The 24,454-nt window shown below is 42.6% G+C and overlaps 1 protein-coding gene across 3 annotated transcripts in view; it reads right to left on the reverse strand.

The window, feature by feature from the left end:
* Positions 1–24,454, reverse strand: part of LOC135244781 (VPS10 domain-containing receptor SorCS1-like) — a 148,906-nt gene that overhangs the window by 52,378 nt on the left and 72,074 nt on the right. For all 3 annotated transcript variants that reach the window (XR_010327056.1, XM_064317342.1, XM_064317343.1), the window contains exons 3-5: positions 24,273–24,372; positions 11,928–12,086; positions 1,660–1,733 (exon numbers count right to left, since the gene is read on the reverse strand). Coding sequence is in view for 2 of the 3 variants with exons in the window: in XM_064317342.1 (XP_064173412.1) it covers positions 1,660–1,733; positions 11,928–12,086; positions 24,273–24,372 (333 nt within the window). In the remaining variant the exon portion in view is untranslated. The remainder of the gene's footprint in view (positions 1–1,659; positions 1,734–11,927; positions 12,087–24,272; positions 24,373–24,454) is intronic.

Here is a 24,454-nt window from a genome sequence, read left to right on the forward strand (position 1 = left end):
CACATTCAGGAGGACCAGATATGAATGGCTCATGGAATTTCGGCAGCTAAGATTGCAAAGACAGGAAAAGTCATTTACCGTACTTGCTAGACTGGGACAAAATAAATTTGGCCCTAGCATTCAATGCCTTGGCCAGCCCATTCTCAGATCAAACTTGCTCAGCTCAAACTTGCCCATTCTCAGATCAAACTTACAATTTGGAGACAAAAAAACCCAAAACTTTCTATTTTGTGAATCTGTGGCTTGTGCACTTTAAAGCAAAGTCTAGGGTCAACAGAAGTAGACCCAGCTCATGATATCCATACACTTGAGCTTTTGCACCAATAAATGGATAAACATATGCAGATGATCATTAAATTATATACCAGCACAAAGTATAATTACAACCCTTTCAAACAGTACCAAGATCACGACATCCACGCTGTTAATCTCGCTGTTAAGGGTCCTGGAGAGGATTCTGATCGAGGGATGAACGGAGCAGGCACCAGAATGGGAAGCTCCCCATTTACCCACAGTTACCATGACAGCAGCAGCAGAGGAGTGGTAGGAGGGGGAGGGGAAGCTTTTATCCCTCACTTCTCCAGGTTTGGGGAAGTTTCAGGAGGTGAAGGGGAAAGACCTGTATGTGGGGTATGTTAAGGTCAGGCACAGGAGGGCTCTAGAGGATAAGAGGGAGCACCAGTGGCAGGATGAGCTGGGTGACCAGACGGTGGCAGGGTACAGGTGGAGGGTGCTGGATAAGGCCCCCATCCCTAAGAGGACTGGAGACCTGGAGATACTGCATGGAGCTGTGGCCACTAAGGTGTGGTTAGCTCGTGTTGATCCTGGGGTGGGGATAGGATGCCCATTTTGTGCACTGCAGGAAACAATGTCACACCTGTTTGTGTCATGTGTTGACTCAAGGTTGACTCAACTGTTTTGTGTATTGAGAACAGTGTGTTTGCGGCTGGGGGTGTGTTTTTCTGTAGGGGAGTGTATCCGTGGACCAAGGCACAGGTTCCACAGCGCTATACTGTAGTACTGGTAAATTTATTATTTGGGCAGGCAGGGTTATGTCTCTGCGCGCTTCGTAGTAGAATTTGAGTATTTTAAATTATGCATAATGTGCCGACATTTACAAGAATGTGGTGTATTGAGAAGGCTGTTTGTGGTGTAAATGAAGAGGAGATATGTTTAGATTAACTGGTGGTTGGGCATTGTATTGGGTTTCTTTTGGTGTTGTATTTGTTTTTTGTTTTTTTTAGGGGGGGCAGGTAGGGGTGGGTTGTGGATTTGTAAATTGGGGGCTGCGATAGGTTTTAAGGTAGTTGTGAAAAATTCTGTGTTTCAATAAAGGAACATCAAAAGTCTCTCTCTCTCTCACATACATTCATACAAATAATTTTCTAATACACATGGGGACCACAAGTAATTATACAATAATGCAGGTGTGAATACTTAACATAACGTTATTTTTAAAAATAAAAATTTGTACTGGAAATTATAGTCTTTTGAAATGAAACTTCAAATCATCAATGAAAAATGATTTGTTTTTGGTTTTTAGTTATTCTAAGGTAATGAGTTTGTTTGCGTGCCCTCGGTGGAGAATGCCAGAGTGTATTTGGTATACAAACGTCGGCTCTGCTTATCGCCGTGGGAGTCACTGCATTTTGGTCTTACCAGTAAAATCGATTCGGCGCCACCTTTTCGTGTACAAGCTGCCATTTTCTTCCAAACTCCACCGAGCTGTAGAGCTGAAAAAAGAAGAAAAACGTTTGCATGGCTGGTTTGACAGCGACCGCAAGAACTCCTGAATATTTACAAACCCGGGAAATCATACCGAAGCGACGAGGGACGATATTTGGAGAAGCTTCCTGTCTTTGTTCACCGTTATTGTGACCGCTGCATGGTAAGAGTTCTGTATACCCCGTCCCATCCCAAACCAAGTGTGAGCTGGTTCAGTTAGTCCAGTGTGAGCTGGTTCAGTTAGTCCAGTCTGAGCTGGTACAGTTAGTCCAGTCTGAGCTGGTACAGTTAGTCCAGTGTGAGCTGGTTCAGTTAGTCCAGTGTGAGCTGGTTCAGTTAGTCCAGTCTGAGCTGGTACAGTTAGTCCAGTCTGAGCTGGTACAGTTAGTCCAGTCTGAGCTGGTTCAGTTAGTCCAGTGTGAGCTGGTTCAGTTAGTCCAGTCTGAGCTGGCACAGTTAGTCCAGTCTGAGCTGGTACAGATAGTCCAGTCTGAGCTGGTTCAGTTAGTCCAGTCTGAGCTGGCACAGTTAGTCCAGTCTGAGCTGGCACAGTTAGTCCAGTCTGAGCTGGCACAGTTAGTCCAGTCTGAGCTGGCACAGTTAGTCCAGTCTGAGCTGGTTCAGTTAGTCCAGTCTGAGCTGGCACAGTTAGTCCAGTGTGAGCTGGTTCAGTTAGTCCAGTCTGAGCTGGTTCAGTTAGTCCAGTCTGAGCTGGTACAGTTAGTCCAGTGTGAGCTGGTTCAGTTAGTCCAGTCTGAGCTGGTACAGTTAGTCCAGTCTGAGCTGGCAAGGTTAGTCCAGTCTGAGCTGGCACAGTTAGTCCAGTCTGAGCTGGCACAGTTAGTCCAGTCTGAGCTGGCACAATTAGTGTAGTCTGAGTGGGTACAGTTAATGCAGCATGCTGCTATTGATTCTGGTAGATATCTTCAGGTGCCAGTGGATGAAAGGGTGAAATAAGCACTTTTTTGTATTAAATATTTTAATATTAATTTGTTCTTGTGGAACGGGGGAGCGAGCTGGGGGAGAACAGTACTGTCGGCCAATGCGTGGGGGGTGGGGGGGGGCAGTGCGGGAATAAACTTTCTTACATTTTCAAAGAGGACCAGCTTTTTTGGTCTCAATTTGACGTGTTTGACACACTTTTTCCTCAACTCCCATTGGAAAAATGGACCCGGACATCATCATTCTGATATAATGCAGGGCTGCAACAACTTAGTAAACAGATTAGTAATTGTCCATTTACCATTGCCCATTTGTCCATTGCATTAAGAACTGATTAGATTTCATGCTGGGGAAAAAAAATCTTTAAAATATTTTTAAACTGATCAATTGGACCCACAACATTGCAAAGAGGGTTGGAAAAAAATGCACAGAAGGCTTCATTTTTTAATCCATCAATCGCATGGCATTCATACAGCATAAACTGAAGGCAGCTCTGCCGCAAGGAGAGCATTTTATTAATGGTAATGAACAGACGGGATCCATAAGCAAGCTGCGATTGGGCAGGGGTGCCAGGAAATCGTACTTTCAGTATTAACCCTTTGAAGAGTAGGCTTGTTGGAATGTTTTCTTTCAACATTCTAAGTCTACAACTCAATTGCTTTCAATTACTAGTTGTGATTGTTTCATCAGCATTAGAATGTTCACTTAAGAACATTCTAATCACATGTTTGTGAACACGACAGCAAAGATTGGTTGGCAGAAACTGAAATAAACGTGTATATTATGGGAACATTCCGAGCTGATAATTTTGGTCTTAACGTAAATATGACGCCAAAAAAGTCGATGGTCTTGGTGTCACAAGATGTGTAATGTATTTGGATAAGGATTTTGCTGCCCACGTCCACCTCAGTGCAAAAGAGATCATTAGGGGCAGAATGAATGGAACGCTATAGTAATGAGCTAGAAGAAGCTGTCACTCGGAGGAATAACATGAAATGAACCAGCTGCTGGAGATGAAGAGGACTGGCTGATGCCCATCAATTTCCATGACCATATATGGGTATACGGACGTAGATCCTTAAAAAGAAGGTAAATGTAGCATCATAATTTTGAGAGTTGGCAATGTCCAAAAGGATTACATCACCTACCTGCCAACTTTGTCAATACTTTCAATGTATTAGGGTGGGACGTTTAATAGCTCCTAACTGTTCAGCACAGCTACTGTATAGGCGCACTGCTGTCATGACTCATAGTTGAGCCATCTGGCAGTTGCAGAATTTCCCTCACGTGAATGTGCAATAATGCAGCCATATTCACTGAGAGAAGAGTCTGACAAGTAATTCATATAATTTGTTACACAGACCTTTGACTGCTCTTTTCACTGGAAGAGAACACAAATTCAATAGATCCCTGACAGGCAAATAGCTGTGACACTGGCACGTTTATGTAGTTACAAACAAGTTTTTACCTTTTAAATATAAAGGAAATAGTGAGATTTTTGTCGTAATGCACAAACTATACAGTATTCCTGTGTGTCAGCCATCATTCTCTATGGGGCATCTCTGCCACACTTTGTATTTCATGAAAAATTTAACTGCTTTACTGGCTGTCGCACACCAGTGTGTCATCCTTCTGAGGGAGATGAGGCAGTTCCGGGAGTGGACCGTAGTTTGCCACATGGAGAGAAAGAGAGCACACCCTCACCAACACAAAATCAAATAAACAAACACCTTTACCTTTCCCCCTCATGTGTTCCTGGCAAAAACAATAAACTAAAACAACAAACAAAAAAAAGAAAGCAAAACTGAGCGGCAGCTTTTCAACTTGCTGCTCCGAGCTGGCCAGCTTTTCAGCTGACCTGCTCCTCCAGCTTTTCAGCTGACCTGGTCCTCCAGTTTTTCAGCTGACCAGCTCCTCCAGCTTTTCAGCTGACCAGCTCCTCCAGCTTTTCAGCTGACCTGCTCCTCCAGTTTTCCAGCTGACCTGCTCCTCCAGTTTTTCAGCTGACCAGCTCCTCCAGCTTTTCAGCTGACCAGCTCCTCTAGCTTTTCAGCTGACCTGCTCCTCCAGTTTTCCAGCTGACCTGCTCCTCCAGTTTTTCAGCTGACCTGCTCCTCCAGCTTTTCAGCTGAGCAGCTCCTCCAGTTTTTCAGCTGACCTGCTCCTCCAGCTTTTCAGCTGAGCAGCTCCTCCAGTTTTTCAGCTGACCTGCTCCTCCAGCTTTCCAGCGGCAGTTCTCTTTTGCTTTGTTTTTCGTGCTCTATCAAACAAAACTAAAAGACTCGCTCTCTCGGTATGTACTCCTGGCTTCGGTCCCTGCACCGTGGAGATGAACACACCTTTAAGATCCAGGGCTGATTAGTTAACACAACCCAGGTGTGTGTGCTCTTTCCACCCGTAGGCGTGACCGAGACAAATCTGGTTCTCCACCGGACCGAACCCTACACTGGCCCGATCGTAAATTCAAAGAAAGCGGGAAGTCTGCCAAAGCATCTTTGCTTCTCACCAGCACTCTGAGCATTGTTAAACTGATTCAAAGTCAGACAGTCCTTGAAAATAATAATGCCAAAGATAGGACGGTCTTAGCATTTCTTTGACCGCTGCAAAATACTTTGATTTTTTTCAAAGAGGGTCAGTAAACTGCTACAGCTTGGCGGATATCGAATTTGAGAGCTACAGTAGTTTAGATTTTTCTGGCTCCGGGACTTCACAAGGCAGGGCCATTTGTTCCTCAGCATACAAACTTCCACAGAGCCCACTAACATTCTTTAGTCAGGTGTAAGACACTGAATGCCTATCAGTGCCAGTAATTCTAATGCAAATCTCAATATAAGCCATATTTAATTTCATGTAAAGCAAAGGATTATCCACCAATTCAATACCCTAGTTATTTGTTATGGTCATTTGGATTACAATAAGCAGAGAAATCTCATGCTCTATTCACAATTTGCACAATGTTTTAATAATTTGCACACTGCTGGACTGCAGCTGCCTGTAGACCTTATATCCATTTAGGTTCAGCAATGCATTTATTTAACCAACATAATGCATGTAGATGGGCCCCACTGTCTGGTACATAAGCCACTGTTCCAGTGTGTGGATGGGCCCCATAGTCTGGTCTCTTAGTGGGCCCCACTATTTGGCATCTAATAGGCCCCATGGGCTGGTATCTGTTAAGGCATTGTTCAAGTGTTTGGATGGGCCCCATGGTCTGGTATCTGTTAAGGCTCTGTTCCAGTGTGTGGATGGGCTCCATGATCTGGTATCTGTTAAGGCTCTGTTCCAGTGTGTGGATGAGCCCCATGGTCTGGTATCTGTTAAGGCTCTGTTCCAGTGTGTGGATGGGTCCCATAGTCTGGTATCTGTTAAGGCTCTGTTCTAGTGTGTGTATGGGCCCCATGGTCTGGTATCTGTTAAGGCTCTGTTCCAGTGTGTGGATGGGTCCCATAGTCTGGTATCTGTTAAGGCTCTGTTCCAGTGTGTGTATGGGCCCCATGGTCAGGTATCTGTTAAGGCACTGTTCCAGTGTGTGTATGGACCCTATGGTCTGGTATCTGTTAAGGCTCTGTTCCAGTATGTGGATGGGCCCCATGGTCTGGTATCAAATCATAACTGTGGTCCACCCCTTAGATTGCTGCAATGTGTATGGCTGGTGAATATAACTGGTAACTGGGAGGACAGGGCAAGTAATAAAAAGAGTTCTGAGCAGACCATTTCCTGTGCTTCCACCCTGTGGTCCACCAACATCATCTACTCTGCAGTCCACGTGCTTGTCCAGGGAGCGAGGCGGACCCAAGTGCAGAGAAACGCGTGAGACGGGGGTTAAACGAACAGAACACAAAGAACTAAACACTAAACACAACACTGAGGGAAAACGAATAATACAGGAAAGGAAAACAGAGTCATCGGGGGAACAAAGATTGTCTGTAATTGTCCGGTTCGCAATACGTGCTGGATAAAAGGTCTCATACCGAACGGTTCGGTACAAATTTGTGTACTGTTACACCCCCATGGAGCAATATCCTTGCACAGGAAAATTCAAAGGTAAGCTTTACAGTCTAAACATGGATATTGGACTCTTAGCTGAGAAATAACTTGTCACTTGTCAATTTCTCTATGACCCAGAACCGCATACAAATTATTCAGCTGGTATGATTGTTAATCAAGAAAAAAGGAATGAGAGCCGCTTGAGCGCAACGTTTGGACTGAAGGTAAAATTTCCACCCCTTGTATTTCAACCCCCTGCATGACCCACAGCAGCTATAAATACTGAAATGTATGCGTAAAAAGCACCCGGTTGTTTCTAATCAACAATAAAACGGTATATAGCCATCAAATTAAGGCAATATAAAATAGTGAATATAAATATAGTGCTTGAGTGAGCAGGATGCGGTCATGCCACAGGATTACGCCCAGTAACCCACAGTGTTTTTCCTCTTTCACCTGCAATGCAGTTTCTTGTTTTGCGCTAGCCTGTTATTTTTGGATCCGGCTCGTCCCAGGAAATGCTGCTTTTAACACAGCTGCATTCTTTCGATGAAAACCTTTTCCATAAAATAATTAAATGCTAAGTGCGGGTGGAAAATAAATGCCTAGCACGAGCTCAGTCGTCGAGCACTTTGTGCAAGTTAAAAGCACAGCCTAATTCGAACACCACTGTGCTAAGTGATGAGCAACTTTTTCTGGCTGGATTCCAGCCCTTTTTCATGTAATGCTGTTATTGCGTCCTTGTTTATTACTGTTCGGTTCTATGTCATGTTCCCATGTGTGCACCCCATGTAGAGAAGCTGCTGCACATGCAGAAGCTAACGGGAGTCTAATTAAAGAAAAGAAGGTGGCAAAGTCAATGCATACCATAAATAGTGTCTGTTTTACATATTAATTCAGAGGTGGCTCATCCTCTTAGGCTCTTCTTCGGTGTGTGGATGGGCACTGCGTTGATGTCAGGTGCCAGTTGCGGCTGGCAGCTTCATGCTGTAGAATATCCCTGTGTCTGTATGGTTGTGTCATTGCTCAACAGCGACCCCTGTTGGCTGATTGGGCAAATAGAATCTGTCTGTCTGAGCTGCAGGTGTAGTGCACACCTCCGACCCAGTGGGTGCGCTAGAGCAACTAGTGGCCAACGGCATTGAGCATTGTGGAGGAGAGTATGTGTCTGTACTCTTTGGGGCTTGCCTGGGCAGTCCGAGTTGGGTTAAATGGAGGAAAAAAATCCATTAAGAAATAGCATAATAGCTCAGAATAAATGTTTCTGGTTATACAAGTACAACAATCTCTAATCTCTATGGCTGACACCAGCCTTTGCCCTCTTTTTAATATTTCAACATTTGCCCCCTACTAACCAACAAAGGCCACGAATATACGTACATGGGTTAAGTATCAACATTGCTAAAATGATAGCAGTGAGCATTTGATTTTTATGAAGCTCACACAGCCAGACTTGAGCCGGGTGTGTGTTTGACATCAAAATGAATGTGGATAAATTATTTGTGAGGATTTGTGCACAGAACATTGGAGAGAAAACGTGATGGACAAGTCTAACGCTCTCCAAGCTGAGCAAATACACCTTTGTAACACATCCACTTATCAAACATTTGCTATTCATCAAATGAGTCTACAGTTAAACGTTGAGTTATAAATGCGGGGTACACCACATGCGTTAGTGAAGCATACCCAAAGTACTCTTAAAACGGCGGTGGAGGAGTTTGTGCACACTAAGTGAATGCAGAACAGAACAGATGAGGAACTACCATGCACATCTAAGCAAACAGAGCCATAGTTTTTAACGTTCATTTGTATATATATATCTTTGGCTTGCTGCATGCCAGAAAAATGTATATATACATATGCTTGCTTGAAATGCTGTGTACTGTACAGTGATCTCCATAATGTTAGGGAAAATACATTTTCTTGAATTGAATCTGTGCTCCAAAATTTTTTATTTTTTGTCTTTTATTAAAGGGCATTTTAATACATTTTAGTTTCATCATGTAGAAATGACAGCACCTTTTATACATAGCCCCCCCCTCCACCACTGAAGTGGCTTTCCAAGGGGCTCTCCGGCACAGAGACACCGGGAGACGATGTTCACCAAACCCACATTTATTTACGAGGTTGACAAGATGTTACAGCCGAGGAGCAGATGTCAATCACTGCCATGACAGAGAGGCTCTCCCCTGTGTGGGTGGGGATGGCAGATTTAACCTGTGCGCACCGATTACACACAGGCGCAGCCACCCCTGTTCCCGGGTCCAGTTAGACCGGCCAATTATCTAACCTATTATCTAATTAGCCAGGTCTAATTAACTTGACCCAGGGCAGGTGTGGCTGCTTAAACCATCCCCACACCACAAATTGATTCCGTAGTCCAGGTATAAATGAGTGTTGATTATATAATCCTTATCCTTAGCAACGAATGAAGACTCACCTCTTCAGGCTGCACTTCTCCCCATCCCTCCCTACCCCCCTGTAAATGACTGTAAGCTTAGGGTTGTAACTAGGCAGCTGTTTCGTAGGTGACTTAAGTGCATTAACTGTCTTAACTACTGCTTGTATTTTTTCCATAGACTGCGTTGTTGCCGTTCTCGTTGTGGTAGTGTTAATCAGTTTAACCTTCAGGGTCCAAGTTGAACTATGCGGTTGTTCCCTGCACTTGGACCGGTACTTCTCTCTAGGGTTTTCGTCATACTTGTTCCTGGTTATGGTTATACACTTTGTTGTACGTCGCTCTGGATAAGAGCGTCTGCCAAATGCCTGTAATGTAATGTAATGTAATGTATCCTGGGTTTTGCCCTGCGATAGATTGGCGGCCTGTCTGGGGTGTATTCCTGCCTCTTGTCCAATGCATGCTGGGATAGGCTCCAGCACCCCCCGCGACCCTGCCCAGGATAAGCAGGTATATATAATGGATGGATGGATGAATTCTGGGCTTTTGATTGCCTTTGAAGTCTGCTATTGCCGAGAACCAGAGCGGTGCCAATGAAATTCGAGGAAGCCATTTTGATTTTTTGCCCAGACAATTGCATTTGTGGAACTTTATTTCTTCCTAAATTATGAATACAAACTTAAGTTAGTATTGTAAATAGTACAAATGTCTTGCTTCATTTAAGCCATGTTTCAAGTCTGTGATGTTCACATTATAAAGCTTTAAATAGGGTACCCCCTAAATGGGCAAGGACTGGGAAGATTTGTCATGTGCGCAAAGCGGTTAACATGAGTAATACATAAATACAATATACATGGATTTGTTACCTCACAATCTATATTCAACCTTACTTACAAAATTAAAACTGAATGGATCTCTATATGATTAGTCAATCTTAGTTTACTGATCATGTCTGTAGTTGTGGTGCAGTTTTAGGACAGTTTCTCTTGCTAGACAACACAAGATATTTCTGGTCTTCTGTTGACATTACTGCCCCTCAGCTGGACCCTACTGAGTATGTACTGAACACTGCACCTGGACTACACCTTTGTAATTTCGCACTGCGAATAACCTTCTTGCCATTATGTTTACTTAGCTCCGCACATCTAAGCCTATCTTCTTCTTCTTTTCCATATTTCTTGCAACTTTAGTGCCTATTTTTCTTGCACTACAGGCTGTTAGACTCCCTCTGGTTTTTAAAAAAATCTAAGGTAGATAAGATGGAGATAAGATTTCACTCAATTCAATTCCCCCAATATCTCTTTCTACTCTGTTTCAAAAGATTAAAACAGAATATTCTGATTGCTGGTGGGAAGCAGACCAATTCTAAGTTTTCCATTTACACAAACAGCACAGGTGCAATCTCATCCCTTAAATTTAAAATAATTTCCCCAAATGGAGCTATTTAAATTTGACATTTGAATAGTGTGGAAGTGGAGTGGCACAGAGGTCTCAGCCTCTGCTGTTTAAAGGTCATGAGCTGCACTGGCTCCGTGGATGTGTGGATGGATGTGTACCTTTGTGTAGCTTCCTGGTTGCTTGGGTACAGCCTGCTGAAGGCACGAACATAAAGTAACAGCAAACTAATTTTACCTTTTCTGCCTGCACAGCTTAAAAGAAACAATTTGTTCCCAGTACTGATTATATGCTTGGGCTACGGGCAATTAGCACGTACTTAACACTCTTATCAGAAAGATTGATAAATCTCAATTATCGGGACCCAATATGTTGGACGGTACTCTACTGGCGATGTGCAAAGTTATTCAGCCTCGCTTCAGTGGAGTCAGCTCTCTGAAACCAAGTTGCAAGGGAGTCGATTCACTGTCTTTTAATGGAAACTGAGAATAACAGCTGAACGCATCAGATTCATGCTTATGATGCTGGTGTCCATGATACCAGATGTTTTTGTGAAGTGAAATGGTTAAAACAAATGACGTCATACTGTTGTCTCCTTACACAAGACATTTGGTGACTTAAGATGCAGTTCTTACTGAAATGACCAAATGTCAATCCTGTAGTATAGCAGTAAAGGCTGCTTCTGGTTTGGGTGCGCGCTGGTCATTTTCGACATGGCGGGAGGGACGCTTCCCCCCCTTTATAAAATGGAGGACAGAGAAACGGCTGGAGTGACATTGCCATCAGCAGATAATTCAGACGGCTCTTTACAGCCTGACCGCCAGAACATGATAAATCTCTCACAAATGAATTTTAAGCATAGAATGCAAATGAGCTTCGGATTCCCTTTCACATGAATAACCTTCTTATCCTATCTACTGTGAATGCCCAAAATTGGTATTAGCAACAGACCGTATAGCTATTAGTATGTTCACTGTGCTACAGTATATTATGGTATATAAATCATAAAGCACCGGATATCTACTTAATGCGACTTATTATGATTTCATTTCTAAGACAATAAGATCTCCACTAGTGTCATATCAGAAAAAAAATAAATGGGTAAAACAGATAAATAAAAAACCACTAACTGAAATGTATTTAATAGTAATGAATAGCATGCTCATCTACAATAATATTACAGTAATATTTTCCATCAATTCTCAGTCTAAAAAACATATGCGGCGTGACCCACCCTGAAAGAGACATTTAAAAGTTAACAAAAGTCAGTGAAGGAACACGTTGGCCATCGGATTCTCTGAAGTTTTGACAGTGTTCACGTGGATAATGAACTGTGGCCTAGAATGTTAGTTTTTTTTGAGAAACCCAAGCACATCACCCGGGGGTAGAGGGTGGGGGGTGGGGGTGGGGGGGGAGGAATATGACAGATGACAGATGGTGTCAGGGCCCCAGTGTGGACAGCAGGTGGTGGACGTGGTACCTTCTGGTCGTGGCTGTAGGCCAGAATCCAGTCCTCCTGCTGTGGGTGAAACAGCAGGCTGAGGATGTAGAAGCTCAGGCGGTACTTCTGATAGGTGGCTCCCTCGTCCAAGCTGATCAGCAGGCTGTTCTCCACCTCTGGGTCGGTGAGCAGCATGATCTGCAAAACAGGACAGAAGAACACAGGCTAACTCTCCATACACTGTTCTCTATCTCTGGGTCAGTGAGCAGCATGACCTGCAAAACAGGACAGAAGAACACAGGCTAACTCTGTGTACACTGTTCTCCATCTCTGGGTCAGTGAGCAGCATGATCTGCAAAACAGGACAGAGAAGCACAGGGTGACTCTCCGTACAGTGTAGGAATGGAGCTGGGTATTGAACTCTGCAGTTCAGATTAATTTTATATTGAGTCCATTAAAAACTATTTCTCCCATCATTCCTTTCTGCCAACCTCTAAATGCGGCCATGTAATGCGTACGTACCGCCACTTGGATGATTAATATCCAGTTATTGGCAGAGACGACTAGCAAAGTACGAATGTGAGCTCAGTGCATTAATGTTACATCCATATTTGTGAATTTGGCATAAGACAGGACTGCTGGACCACTCCTGCCTTATGGGATTGCCTGTGTTCACTGCACCCTGAAAACCAGAAAAAATGGGAACCAAACCATTTGCTAAAATGATTTCATTTGTGACCAAATTTGCCTCTCATTTTTTCCATCTCCTGTTAAAGTACAGAATCAGAGCTACAAAATGAGTTTATTTTAGATTGAATATATATTTCTGGAGATGACTGAATTGTTTTGAAAGCTGGCTTTAAACATTTTGTTGTGGATTTGGCCCCTTTCTTATCATAAAATACACCCTCAAACCAGGAACTACTGTATGAAATTGTCATTTGTGCAACCCCTAACCCAGTGCTTGTTATGATTTTGAATAGGTTTGATTATGATGTTTAAACCATAAATTCTTTAAAAAATGAACCCCTGATTTAGCTCTAAAACCTTATCCTTCTTCATTTGTCTACTTTCTCATTTATGTTTGCATGACTTCATCATGTAACTTCAAACCACTGGCAACAGTTTCTCTATTTAAATATAACAATAATACTTCAAGGATTGGCCCTAAATTTTGATAGCCCTCATCAACAGGTACTTGCTTCTGGCCAGGTAGCTGTCCCACAGTACCCTGCATGAGAATGATTGGAGGAAAATGGCTGCCTGTTCTCTCTTGTCTGCCCCCAAACTAATTTGCATCTGAATCTTGAAAGACTATTGGCCAACAGCGTATATCTTCAAGATGCAGATAACGTGTGTATCTCTGCTCTCCTTTGTCAAGTGGAACATAAGGCACAAGACCGCACCGTTTCAAGTGCTGGTGGAGTATATTCAAGATGTTTATGCACATGCTGTTTAAGAAAATAATATGGATCATTATTGGGGTTTAAAAAAAGACCTAGTTCAGCCTATATTTCAGAGAACGATTAGGCAGCTGTACAGTGCGGCCATCCATTATAAAAATCAAACAATGATTTGAAAAAGTTGGCTGCCACGTTTATTTTAATGTCTTTTCTGGTCCAACTGAGGTTGATAATGTGGGAGTTCACTTTTTACAGTATGAATAAGGACACAGTCAATGATGAGAAGCCCCAGGAGTGATAATGACTCCCCCTGGTGGACAATCTTCAGCCTGCTAAACAAGAGCGATTGTGTGTGTGATGTGTGAGTGAGTGAGTGTGTGATTGAGTGAGTGAGTGAGTGAGTGAGTGGGTGAATGAGTGTGTGAGTGAGTGAGTAAGTGAGTGTATGAGTGAGTGAGTGTGCGTGTGAGTGAGTGAGTGAGTGAGAGGCTAACCAGCCAGTTCCATGAGGTGCTCTGCATCTAAAAAAAACCCATAACTGTTTTGCAGCTGTACAAAAATATATTATACTTCTGCTTTTCACATGTAGAATCTTCATTTGGAAGCAAAATAAGTCAAAATGAAGTGTACTTTCATTATTTTGGGAACCTGTGCACACACACGTTTAACTAGTCAAAGAACTGTCATCTTGTACTGCTCTAAAAATAACAAATGAAAACTTTTTAAACTTTTAACAGAAGAGTCTGCTGAAGCAAAACAGTCCACCAATGCATGGAGGTGCATGTGCATTGGGTTAAACTGTGGGAAATCCGTTACTCAGCTCCAAAGACTGGGCTACTGTACATGACTGCTGTACATTTGTACCTGCTTTACAGTGCAGTGAAAAAGTACCCAGTGTCAGCAAAGCATCCCCACACATCACACTGCCTCCACCATGTTTGACTGTTGGTGTGATGTTCTTACTGTGAAAGGCTGTATTTGCTTCACGCCAGACATAATGGGACCCATTTGGTCCAAACATTTCCCGTTTTGACTCATCTGTCCATAGAACATTATCCCAGAAGGCATGGGGATCATCCAGGTGTAGTGGTTTCTGCCTCGCTACTCTCCCTTGAATCCCATTTATGCCCACTGCCCGGTCTCTGTCTTACTGCAGAGTCATGAACACAGAGTCTTAGCTGGCCCTAGAGAGGCCTGCAATTCCCTGGATGTTATTCTAGGATCTTTTCTGACTACCTGGAGGAGTTGTCACTGCACCATTGGAGAAATTTTGGCAGGTTGGCCACTCCTAGGAAGATTCATCACTGTTCCAAGTGTTCTCCATTTGGAGATAATGGCTCTTACTGTTGTTTGATGGAGTCCCAGAGCCTAATCAAATGGCTTTGTAACCCTTTCCAGACTCAGTTTAATATCTCTTCTAGAATTTTCTTTGATCATGGCATTGTGTGCTTGTAGAAACTTTGTGGTGACTACTTCACTCTGATGTTAAGGTTCAGTAAGAGTGAAGGTTAGATTTAACAGGTCTGGCTGCAATCAAGCCTGGCTGTGTTCAATCAGCTGAATCTAATTATCAATTAAATTTGGTTAATTAATTGATTGAGTAATTATAGGGGAAATACTTTTTCACATGGGTGAAATGGGAGTTCGATAACTTTATTCATTATATAAATGAAACTATAATTTTAAAATGTGTTTTGTGCTTATCAGTTTCCCTTTGTCTAATATTACATTTTGTCTAAAGATCTGAGAACATTAAGTGCGACAAATACGCGATAATAGATTAAATCAGGAAGGGGGCAAATACTTTTTACGGCACTGTATTTCTTACACGCAGCTCTATATGAAACATCTCGGAAAAGTTTTCTATTCTGAATGCCTGAACTGGTGTGAAACTTTTAATGGCTGCTGAAATTAGCTCATGCACTGAAATGGCCTGAATGGGGTTCAGTTGCTGAACACAAATTAACTTCCTCCAATAACACCTCTCCATTTTCAGATTTCTTACTGTATTATAGAATATCCAGTGCCAAACCGCACAATTTTATATCTGTAATATTTGATAAACTTCTAATGTAATTGAAATCTAAGCTGGTTTCTCACTAATGATTACTGTATACACAATACTGCAAGACGACAGCTTTGTTTCCTCAGAGATTGAGCTTCTGCTCATTACAAACACCAAGAAATTAAAACTGAAATTCATCTGCTTTTCAGAAAACTTCTCAGAGAACTCTTCAGAAAAAAAAAAAAAATTTTTGAAAGTGTTATATATTCTTAGCTGTTGCAATAATCCATGGTGGTTATTAGTTGATTTCACTACACAACTGTGATGAGCTTTTCTCTCTATAGCTAGGGGGAGAGAAATGCTAGAGTTGCATGACCGCCGTTTTCTCAGTAAAAATAAAAAGGCCCTGGAGAAGGGTAGGCTTTTTCACATAAAATGTAGCCTTCTCTCAACGCTGATAGCAAACTCTTGAGTAGAAAGTATTAAATTATTTATGTATAGGCTTGCGGCTCTGACAGATCATTTTGCCAAATGTGTTTTCACGCGGCTGTCTGTCTGTAGCTGCCTGGCATAGCATTTGTTTCACACGAAAAAAGGTCCACCTCTGTTATTTGCCAATTATTCCTGAACCTGGAAACATAACTTCACAACACTTGTCAGCCAGGAAACAGGATTGGCTGGATTTAACCTTATCCGTAACATATCAGGGAAAGGCATGCTTAATTGTAGCTTCGAATGAAAGGTCAGATGACATACGGGGACATGGTTTGTCTGTAGTTATACAAACATCTCTGAACGTATCAAACGGACTGACATGGCGGGCATCTCTTGACCGAGCTCTGGAATTCCAGATACATCTGTCTGAAACACAGTACAGCTGTGGGGAATAAAGGGCCTTTTTGGTGCCATAAGAGGCAGCATTGTGATCTTTCCAGAACTGTAATAGAAACTCATTTTAATGCACAAGCTCACTCTGTGGTGGTTTACCAGAAACACATGAGAACATGACTGTAAATTTAGGGTTAAAAAATATCACTATGACTCACTATGTAGTGGTGTTAGTGACTCCCCATGTAGTGGGGTTAGTGACTCAACGTGTAGTGGGGTCAGTAACTAACCAGTTAATGACTCATCATGTAGTGGGGTTAGTGACTCACCATGTAGTTGGGTTAATAACTAACCAGTTAATGACATACCATCTAATGGGGTTAGTGGCTCCCCATGTAGTGGGGTTAGTGTCTCCCCATGTAGAGGGGTTAGTGTCGCACCATGTAGTGGGGTTAGTGACTCACCATGTAGTGGGGTTAGTGACTCACCATGCAGTGGGGTTAGTGATTCACCATGTAGTGGGGTTAGTGACTCCCCATGTAGTGGGGTTAGTGGCTCAAAATGTAGTGGGGTCAGTGACTCATCATGCAGTGGGGTTAGTGACTCACTGTGTAGTGGGGTTAGCGACTCACCATGCAGTGGGGTTAGTGGCTCAACATGTAGTGGGGTTAGTGACTTAATGTGTAGTGGGGTTAGTAACCCAACGTGTAGTGGGGTTAGTGACTCATCATGTAGTGGGGTTAGTAACTAACCAGTTAATGACTCATCATGTAGTGGGGTTAGTGACTCACTATGTAGTGGGGTTAGTGACCCACCATGTAGTGGGGTTAATGACTCACCATGTAGTGGAGTTAGCGACTCACCATGTAGTGGGGTTAGTGACTCATCATGTAGTGGGTTAATTGACTCACTATGTAGTGAGGTTAGTGACTCCCCATGTAGTGGGGTTAGTGACTCCCCATGTAGTGGGGTTAGTGACTCCCCATGTAGTGGGGTTAGTGACTCACCATGTAGTGGGGTTAGTGACTCCCCATGTAGTGGGGTTAGTGGCTCAACATGTAGTGGGGTCAGTGACTCACCATGCAGTCGAGTGAGTGACTCACTGTGTAGTGGGGTTAGTGACTCACCATGCAGTGGGGTTAGTGGCTCAACATATAGTGGGGTTAGTGATTTCCCATGTAGTGGGGTTAGTGACTTAATGTGTAGTGGGTTTAGTGACTCAACGTGTAGTGGGATTAGTGACTCACCATGTAGTGGGGTTAGTGACTCACTATGTAGTGGGGTTAGTGCCTCGCTGTGTAGTGGGGCTAGTGACTCACCATGTAATGGGGTTAGTGCCTCACCATGTAGTGGGGTTAGTGACTCAACGTGAAGTGGGGTTAGTGGCTCATCATGTAGTGGAGTTAGCGACTCACCCTGTAGTGGGGTTAGTGACTCACCCTGTAGTGGGGTTAGTGACTCATCATGTAGTGGGGTTAGCGACTCACCCTGTAGTGGGGTTAGTGACTCACCCTGTAGTGGGGTTAGTGGCTCATCATGTAGTGGAGTTAGCGACTCACCCTGTAGTGGGGTTAGTGACTCACCCTGTAGTGGGGTTAGTGACTCATCATGTAGTGGGGTTAGTGACTCACTATGTAGTGGGGTTAGTGACTCACCATGTAGTGGGGTTAGTGACTCATCATGTAGTGGAGTTAGCGACTCACCATGTAGTGAGGTTAGTGACTCATCATGTAGTAGGGTTAGTGACTCACTATGTAGTGGGGTTAGTGACTCACCATGCAGTGGGGTTAGTGGCTCAACATATAGTGGGGTTAGTGATTTACCATGTAGTGGGGTTAGTGACTTAATGTGTAGTGGGTTTAGTGACTCAACGTGTAGTGGGATTAGTGACTCACCATGTAGTGGGGTTAGTGCCTCGCTGTGTAGTGGGGTTAGTGACTCACCATGTAGTGGGGTTAGTGCCTCACCATGTAGTGGGGTTAGTGACTCAACGTGTAGTGGGGTTAGTGGCTCATCATGTAGTGGAGTTAGCGACTCACCCTGTAGTGGGGTTAGTGACTCATCATGTAGTGGGGTTAGTGACTCACTATGTAGTGGGGTTAGTGACTCACCATGTAGTGGGGTTAGTGACTCATCATGTAGTGGAGTTAGCGACTCACCATGTAGTGAGGTTAGTGACTCATCATGTAGTAGGGTTAGTGACTCACTATGTAGTGGGGTTAATGACTCACCATATAGTGGGGTTAGTGACTCACCATGTAGTGGGGTTAGTGCCTGACTGTGTAGTGGGGTTAGTGACTTACCATGTAGTGGGGTTAGTGACGTACCATGTAGTGGGGTTAGTGACTCCCCATGTAGTGTGGTTAGTGACTTCCCATGCAGTGGGGTTAGTGACTCACCATATAGTGGGGTTAGTGACTCCCCATGTAGTGGGGTTAGTGACTCACTTGTTAGTGGGGTTAGTGACTCACTTGTTAGTGGGGTTAGTGACTCACCATGAAGTTGCTAGCAAGGTAAGCACGACCATCGCAGTAATTCAATTTGGCTAGCTACCAACGTTGCAGTTGATACTTTGACACCAGTAAAAATTACATTTGGGTACAACCCTGGCTCTATTTGCAAATGGAAGCTGTTTTATAGTCACATACTGTATTATGAACTGTGAATTATCTAGTCATAAAATATTCATAATCCCAGTAATGGTAGACAATTCACTGAATTTGCTGAGTCTGATTAGCAATGAGCATGTGAGGGCAATACTTATCACAAAATACAAAGTGGCAAGCGATGTTTTCACTTTTGTGTTTTACTTTAAACATTATTTAAAAATGAATTTGACTTTGAAATGAGAGAGAGAGCAGTGTCCATAAATATTATGATGCATTGTTGAATTGGTTTGAGCAATATCCAAAACAAGTGAAAAAATCATTACGCATTTCCCGCAAATTGCTGTTGAAATGATTGTGACAAAATTGCTCTCCAAACCTCAAAAGTTATTTCTGTCTCAGGGAAAGATTCAACACTCACTGCCAGGTGCATTTGACATTCAGTGCTGTGGGGTTTCTCTGCAGTCAAATCAGGTCTCCCTGAAACTGTGTAATGACAAGCAACTGTAGCTCAAACAGATCTTCTTTTGAGAGGCTAAGAGCGAAACATGAGTAGCATTTCAATTAGGTTTCTGATTGTGTACAATAATAGCTTCTATTTGACTAGTTTGTAATGTCATTTCTCATTCAGAATGCGATTAGATATTTTAATCAATGAACAAGCATGTCATATGTCTAAACTTAACCCTCCTGTTATGTTGCGGGTCAAATTGACCCTTTTTAAAGTTTGAAAATCTAGGAAAAATACTTAAAATTATTTTTTCAGTATGAAACTTCTTCTACTGGCCTTAATTAGTGTAATCAACATTTTAAATGAAAATGGTTCATTTCATGTATTTGCAAACCCCCCCTGTATGGGGATTGACTCGGGAACATTTTTGCTGTACCTAAAAAATGAACAGAACAGGAGGGTTAAATGAATCTTCAGCATCAAAATTCTAGTGGAACAGAAGCCCCATTTATGTGTACCTTTATGTATGCACAGTGGTACTATTTGGCCATTAGGACACATGACATTTCATGATTAAATCTTTTGACTTCTTTTGGTTGTCACATCTTAGATGTGTGTCTTGGTGTGTGCGTCAAAATCATTTTGTTGTTGTATTGTGTTGTCTGAACAACAAAGCAATGGTAAAACAGCAGTAAGCCGAACCGTACGACAATTTGTTGTTTCATAAGCACAGCTAGGATTTTCAGCCAGATTAAATACATGTAAAATAGCCGAATAAGGGATATTCAATTGTAAATGTAATTATGCATGGCTATATGGGTGGATAATCTTTCCTATTGTGCCAAACATGCTCTTGCTGTCTCCCAGGGGTGAAGGAAGTTGAGGGGATTGGGGGGGACATGTCCCACCCCAATATTAGAAATAGTTAAACTTGCAACCCCCTCGATAATTACACAGAAAAAAATAAACGTTTGCTGTGTGCTTTTATTTTGAAAGGCATGCTGCGGGAGCGCAGTCAGCAAGTCCACCCGATATAGCAAGCATCATTCCTTTCATGGAGTCTAAAAAATCACCCCATTCAAATCATGCAGTAGGTACCTATTAACCAGTGGGCTCAGTAGGTTGCAATCAGAAGACTGAATGGGTACAGTTTCAGTCCTTAAAAATCACCACATTCAAATCATTCACTAGGTGGGTACCTACTAGCCAGTAGGCTCAGCAGGTTGAAATTACACAATTTAATGGGTACAGTTTTAAAATATCGGATGGACCAGTGGCTGATTTCATTTCATTTATTTCCAGCATTCCTTCGTTCAAAAATGCGGCAACAAAAACTGTCCAGAAACAAATCCAGTCCCAAGTTTTATCTGGCGCAACACATCGTATTACTAAGTTTGACACACGTACATGTTACATATTTACATAATGTTACACTGAACAGCATTTCGATGATGGGGTGCAAGCGAAAAGTTTTGTGACAAAATATTTTTCTTTAATATATATTTTGAGTGTGAAGGTTTGGTATGGAGAGAGGGAAATTCAGAGACTTATTGTATGAGTTTTGATTTTGGAATGTTCTCATATGTCTGCACCTAACTGAAAGGAATTTCCTCTTGAAGACAAACTGTCTCTTATCTTTCTGTCTTTCTCTATGTCATATTCTCACATAATGTAAATAAATATGTTTTGATAGATTCCGTATGTGTCAGTAGAGGGTTTGCATAGGTAGAGTGGAGATTGTGTTAAGGTGTAGAGTAGCTCTTCTTCATCCATGTTGTATTTAATTCACACATGCCATCATCAGAGGTTTAAATAGTTTAATTAAGTTGATTAAACATGATACTTGTATTGTTGTGCCCTCTTGAGGGTATCTACTGTTAGCTTATTACTAACGGGGAGAAATCTCACATACATACAGAACAATAAAGGAAGAACAAATCCAGCTCTTTCAGGTGAGAATGGATGAGACTACCATGTGTCTGCCTCTTTACTACCATAGCTGGGTCTCAGGGAACCAATTAACTTTTCCACTAACTATAATATTTATTGTGGGGACGGGCAGGGGTAGGGGCTGGGGAGCAAATGTGCCCCTGCCCCCCCCCCCCCCCCCAAATCACTCCTACCCCCCACTGTCTCCCTTACCCTGATGGGATGCACCGATATTACTGAAGTGAAATGCATTTTCAGAACTGCAACTAACATTTTTCAATAACAAAAACTGCTGTGAAAAAAAATCACTTAAAAAAGTTCACTTATTGCAGGATATGCCATTTCCATCCATGCAGGTTTGTGGGGAATAGCCTGCCTGGACTAATCCTGGATGTTTTTGTCCTCTGTTTATTCCATGAGATGAGAAATGAGTGCCCTGTGTGATCGTCTGCAATATGAACTGGAAACTGTGTAGAGGGACCAGCTCCTATAGTCACAGCACGTGAATTCTCACAAGATCTCTAACTCCCGCGCTGTTCTCACCCTCTTCTGAAAGAAGACTGCATGACTCTGTTACCCAAACCTCAACTGCCAGCCTGTGCTCTAAGGGTCTAAAAACCAGCCACAGGCATGCCCATTGAAAACGTGCAGACTCCAACACTCCCCAGTCCCCAGCAATGCTGTTAACAGCGCGATCAAACTGCTACCTTCCACTGTCAAGAGCGCACAGCCCCTGGGTCCCTCAGAACATGACCTTCCAGCAGAGAGCTGGGTGTTCTGTGGCACACCAAGCCTCTGGCTGAAACAATAGTTTGTATTTATTTATTTGTTTGTTTGTTGAGGTCTGGACAAGGGCCTACATTAAATGTGTTATCTCTTTCTTTATTTATTGCCATATCGCTATGGAGGGCTTGAAATATGAGTTAGAACTAGAGCGTATGCCTGTTCCGAAACGTAAAAAAAAGACGAAGGGCTTTTGAAAGCCACTGATTGGACAGATCTGATCACCTGACGGCTGGATTCGCATTCCGCCCACAGGCCTGTTGTGATCCCAGCTCCTCGCTGCCGTCATTGTTACGCAGCAGGACTAAGGTGAGCGTTTTAGTCTGAGATACTCTGGCTGCGGCGGTTTGGGCCGCGTTTAGAAAAATCAGGGCAATGTCACAAGGAAGGACACCACGCACTGAGAGCTGGTAAATGTCACGAACTTGAGAAATGAACATTACAGCTCTCGGATAAAGAGGCGGTCCAGTTTTTGCCTGCGAATAGTAGCTGTTTCAGTCAAAACAGCTGAATTGCTTTTTTCTGTGAGCTAATGTATGCTAAAGTGTAGTGCTCTTGTTTTGCTAGAACATTTGGCCAAAAATACACTACAAAAACAAAACATAACTCTAATCCCAACAGATATTTTAGTCTTTTATTTAAACTTGAAATCTATATTAGTATATTATATTATTTTTTGCTAAATAGGACAAAAATAGGTGAAACAGTTTGACTCATTTCATGATTGGTCAATGGGGTAAGAAAATATATTCCTTTAAACAAGGTAGTTGTAGGACATCAGGAGTATTATTTTAGCCATATAACCTTTGAGAATGCAAACACAAAAGCGGAATTATCAGTTTTATCACACTTTTCACAGAAGCCATTGAAGACTCATTCAGTTCTAGTGAACATGACCTCTAGCAGGGTCTGCTGGGGAGCTTGTTTGGGGAAGGCTCCATGCTGTGGGGCATGGGTGAGCCCCATGCTGGGGGGTTTGTTTGGGGAAGGCTCCAGGCTGTGGTGCATGGAAGAGACCCATGCTGGGGAGTTTGTTTGGGGAAGGCTCCATGCTGTGGTGCATGGATGAGCCCCATGCTGGGGGGTTTGTTTGGGGATGGCTCCATGCTGTGGTGCATGGATGAGCCCCATGCTGGGGGGTTTGTTTGGGGAAAGCTCCATGGGGCCCGATGGGCTCTGAATTCAGCTCTGAAAACACTTTTTGCCCAGGAGGGTACGGGAGGGTAGGGGTCTGTATTTCATTGCTCTCTAGTGACCCCCACTGGTCATCATGTTTTAGAGGAGAACTGCAAATGTCTACATACAAGACAAGGGTGGGCAAAACTCATAAAATCGCTAAACGGTGCGAGAAATGCATTTACATTTCCATTCTGTTCTGCATTTCGTGCATTCCATGTAGGGGAAGTGTTTCTAAATTTACATTTCAATTTTAAGTGTCACACTTCTCAAACTATAGCCAGTACAAATTTAAATACAATACAATTTTTAGTAGGGATCAACATGAACACAACTGCATGTACAAGTAGCTAATTGGACACTCAAATTAGGATGTAACATGCCCATGTTGGTCACAGGCCCTCGTTGGTGACTAACAATAATAATAATAATAATAATTTTTAAAACTTCCATGTCAGAAGTCTTCATAATTATGGTGTAAATGTGCTAATCAATATAAAACTAATGAACTGATCCCAGACTTTATGTACTGTAAGGTAAGTGAGAGAACTGCAGTCTTACTACTGCCTTTTGCTACCAAAGAACTCCTGATGCAAGACATGGAGGCGATGAATGTAACATCTGCATCCTCGCCTGTAACCTGCATTTCTGTAATGTTTAAGATCTAGAGGACAAAGAAAAAGAAGGCTCCCTTGATTCATTACTTTATTTGGCATTTACGCACCCGATTTACGTCTGAGTGCAGTCGTTTTGGAACTTTGCATATCTGGAGGACGACCAGAGTTTTAAGTCATGCTTCTCTCCGCTGTACTTGGCACTTTAATGGCCCCTTTAAGATTTTACAGTGTGTGTGAGGTACATACATTGTTCGAATTTAAAGCCTTTTCAATTTAAAGTCTTCCTGTATTTTTTTTTCCCCCAACAAAAAAATGGCAAACAATTTAGATATGAGATGTCAGTGAGCTGTATAATTAACTGCTTTAATTGACCAATAAAGCACAGATTAACAGCAAAAACCGGTCAACCCGCTGTCTCTCAAGATCCAGGGTACTTGCTGCTCACAGCACATAGCCACAGACATCCACAGATCTGGGTGAAACACTGTGGTCTTTTTTTTTTTTGGTACTGGAAACACAATGTACAAAATGCAGTTAACAGAAAGGATCAATGGCGTCCCTTCCAGAACAGTAACGATGGCCTTACCTTTCTTTTGTTATTCGGACTGACGTACAAGTAGCTCAGAATGGTTTTCGCTCCCACTTTCTCATTAAGTTTCTCGTAAGTGGTTCCATAGTCCGTTGACCTGAAATTTAATTAGAAGAGTCGATTATTGCCTTGTAGAAAATGAACATCATTGAGTACGCTCAATAAGCAAAAGGTAAGTG

This window comes from Anguilla rostrata, chromosome 18 (genome assembly GCF_018555375.3).
Source record: "Anguilla rostrata isolate EN2019 chromosome 18, ASM1855537v3, whole genome shotgun sequence".
NCBI lineage: Eukaryota > Metazoa > Chordata > Actinopteri > Anguilliformes > Anguillidae > Anguilla > Anguilla rostrata.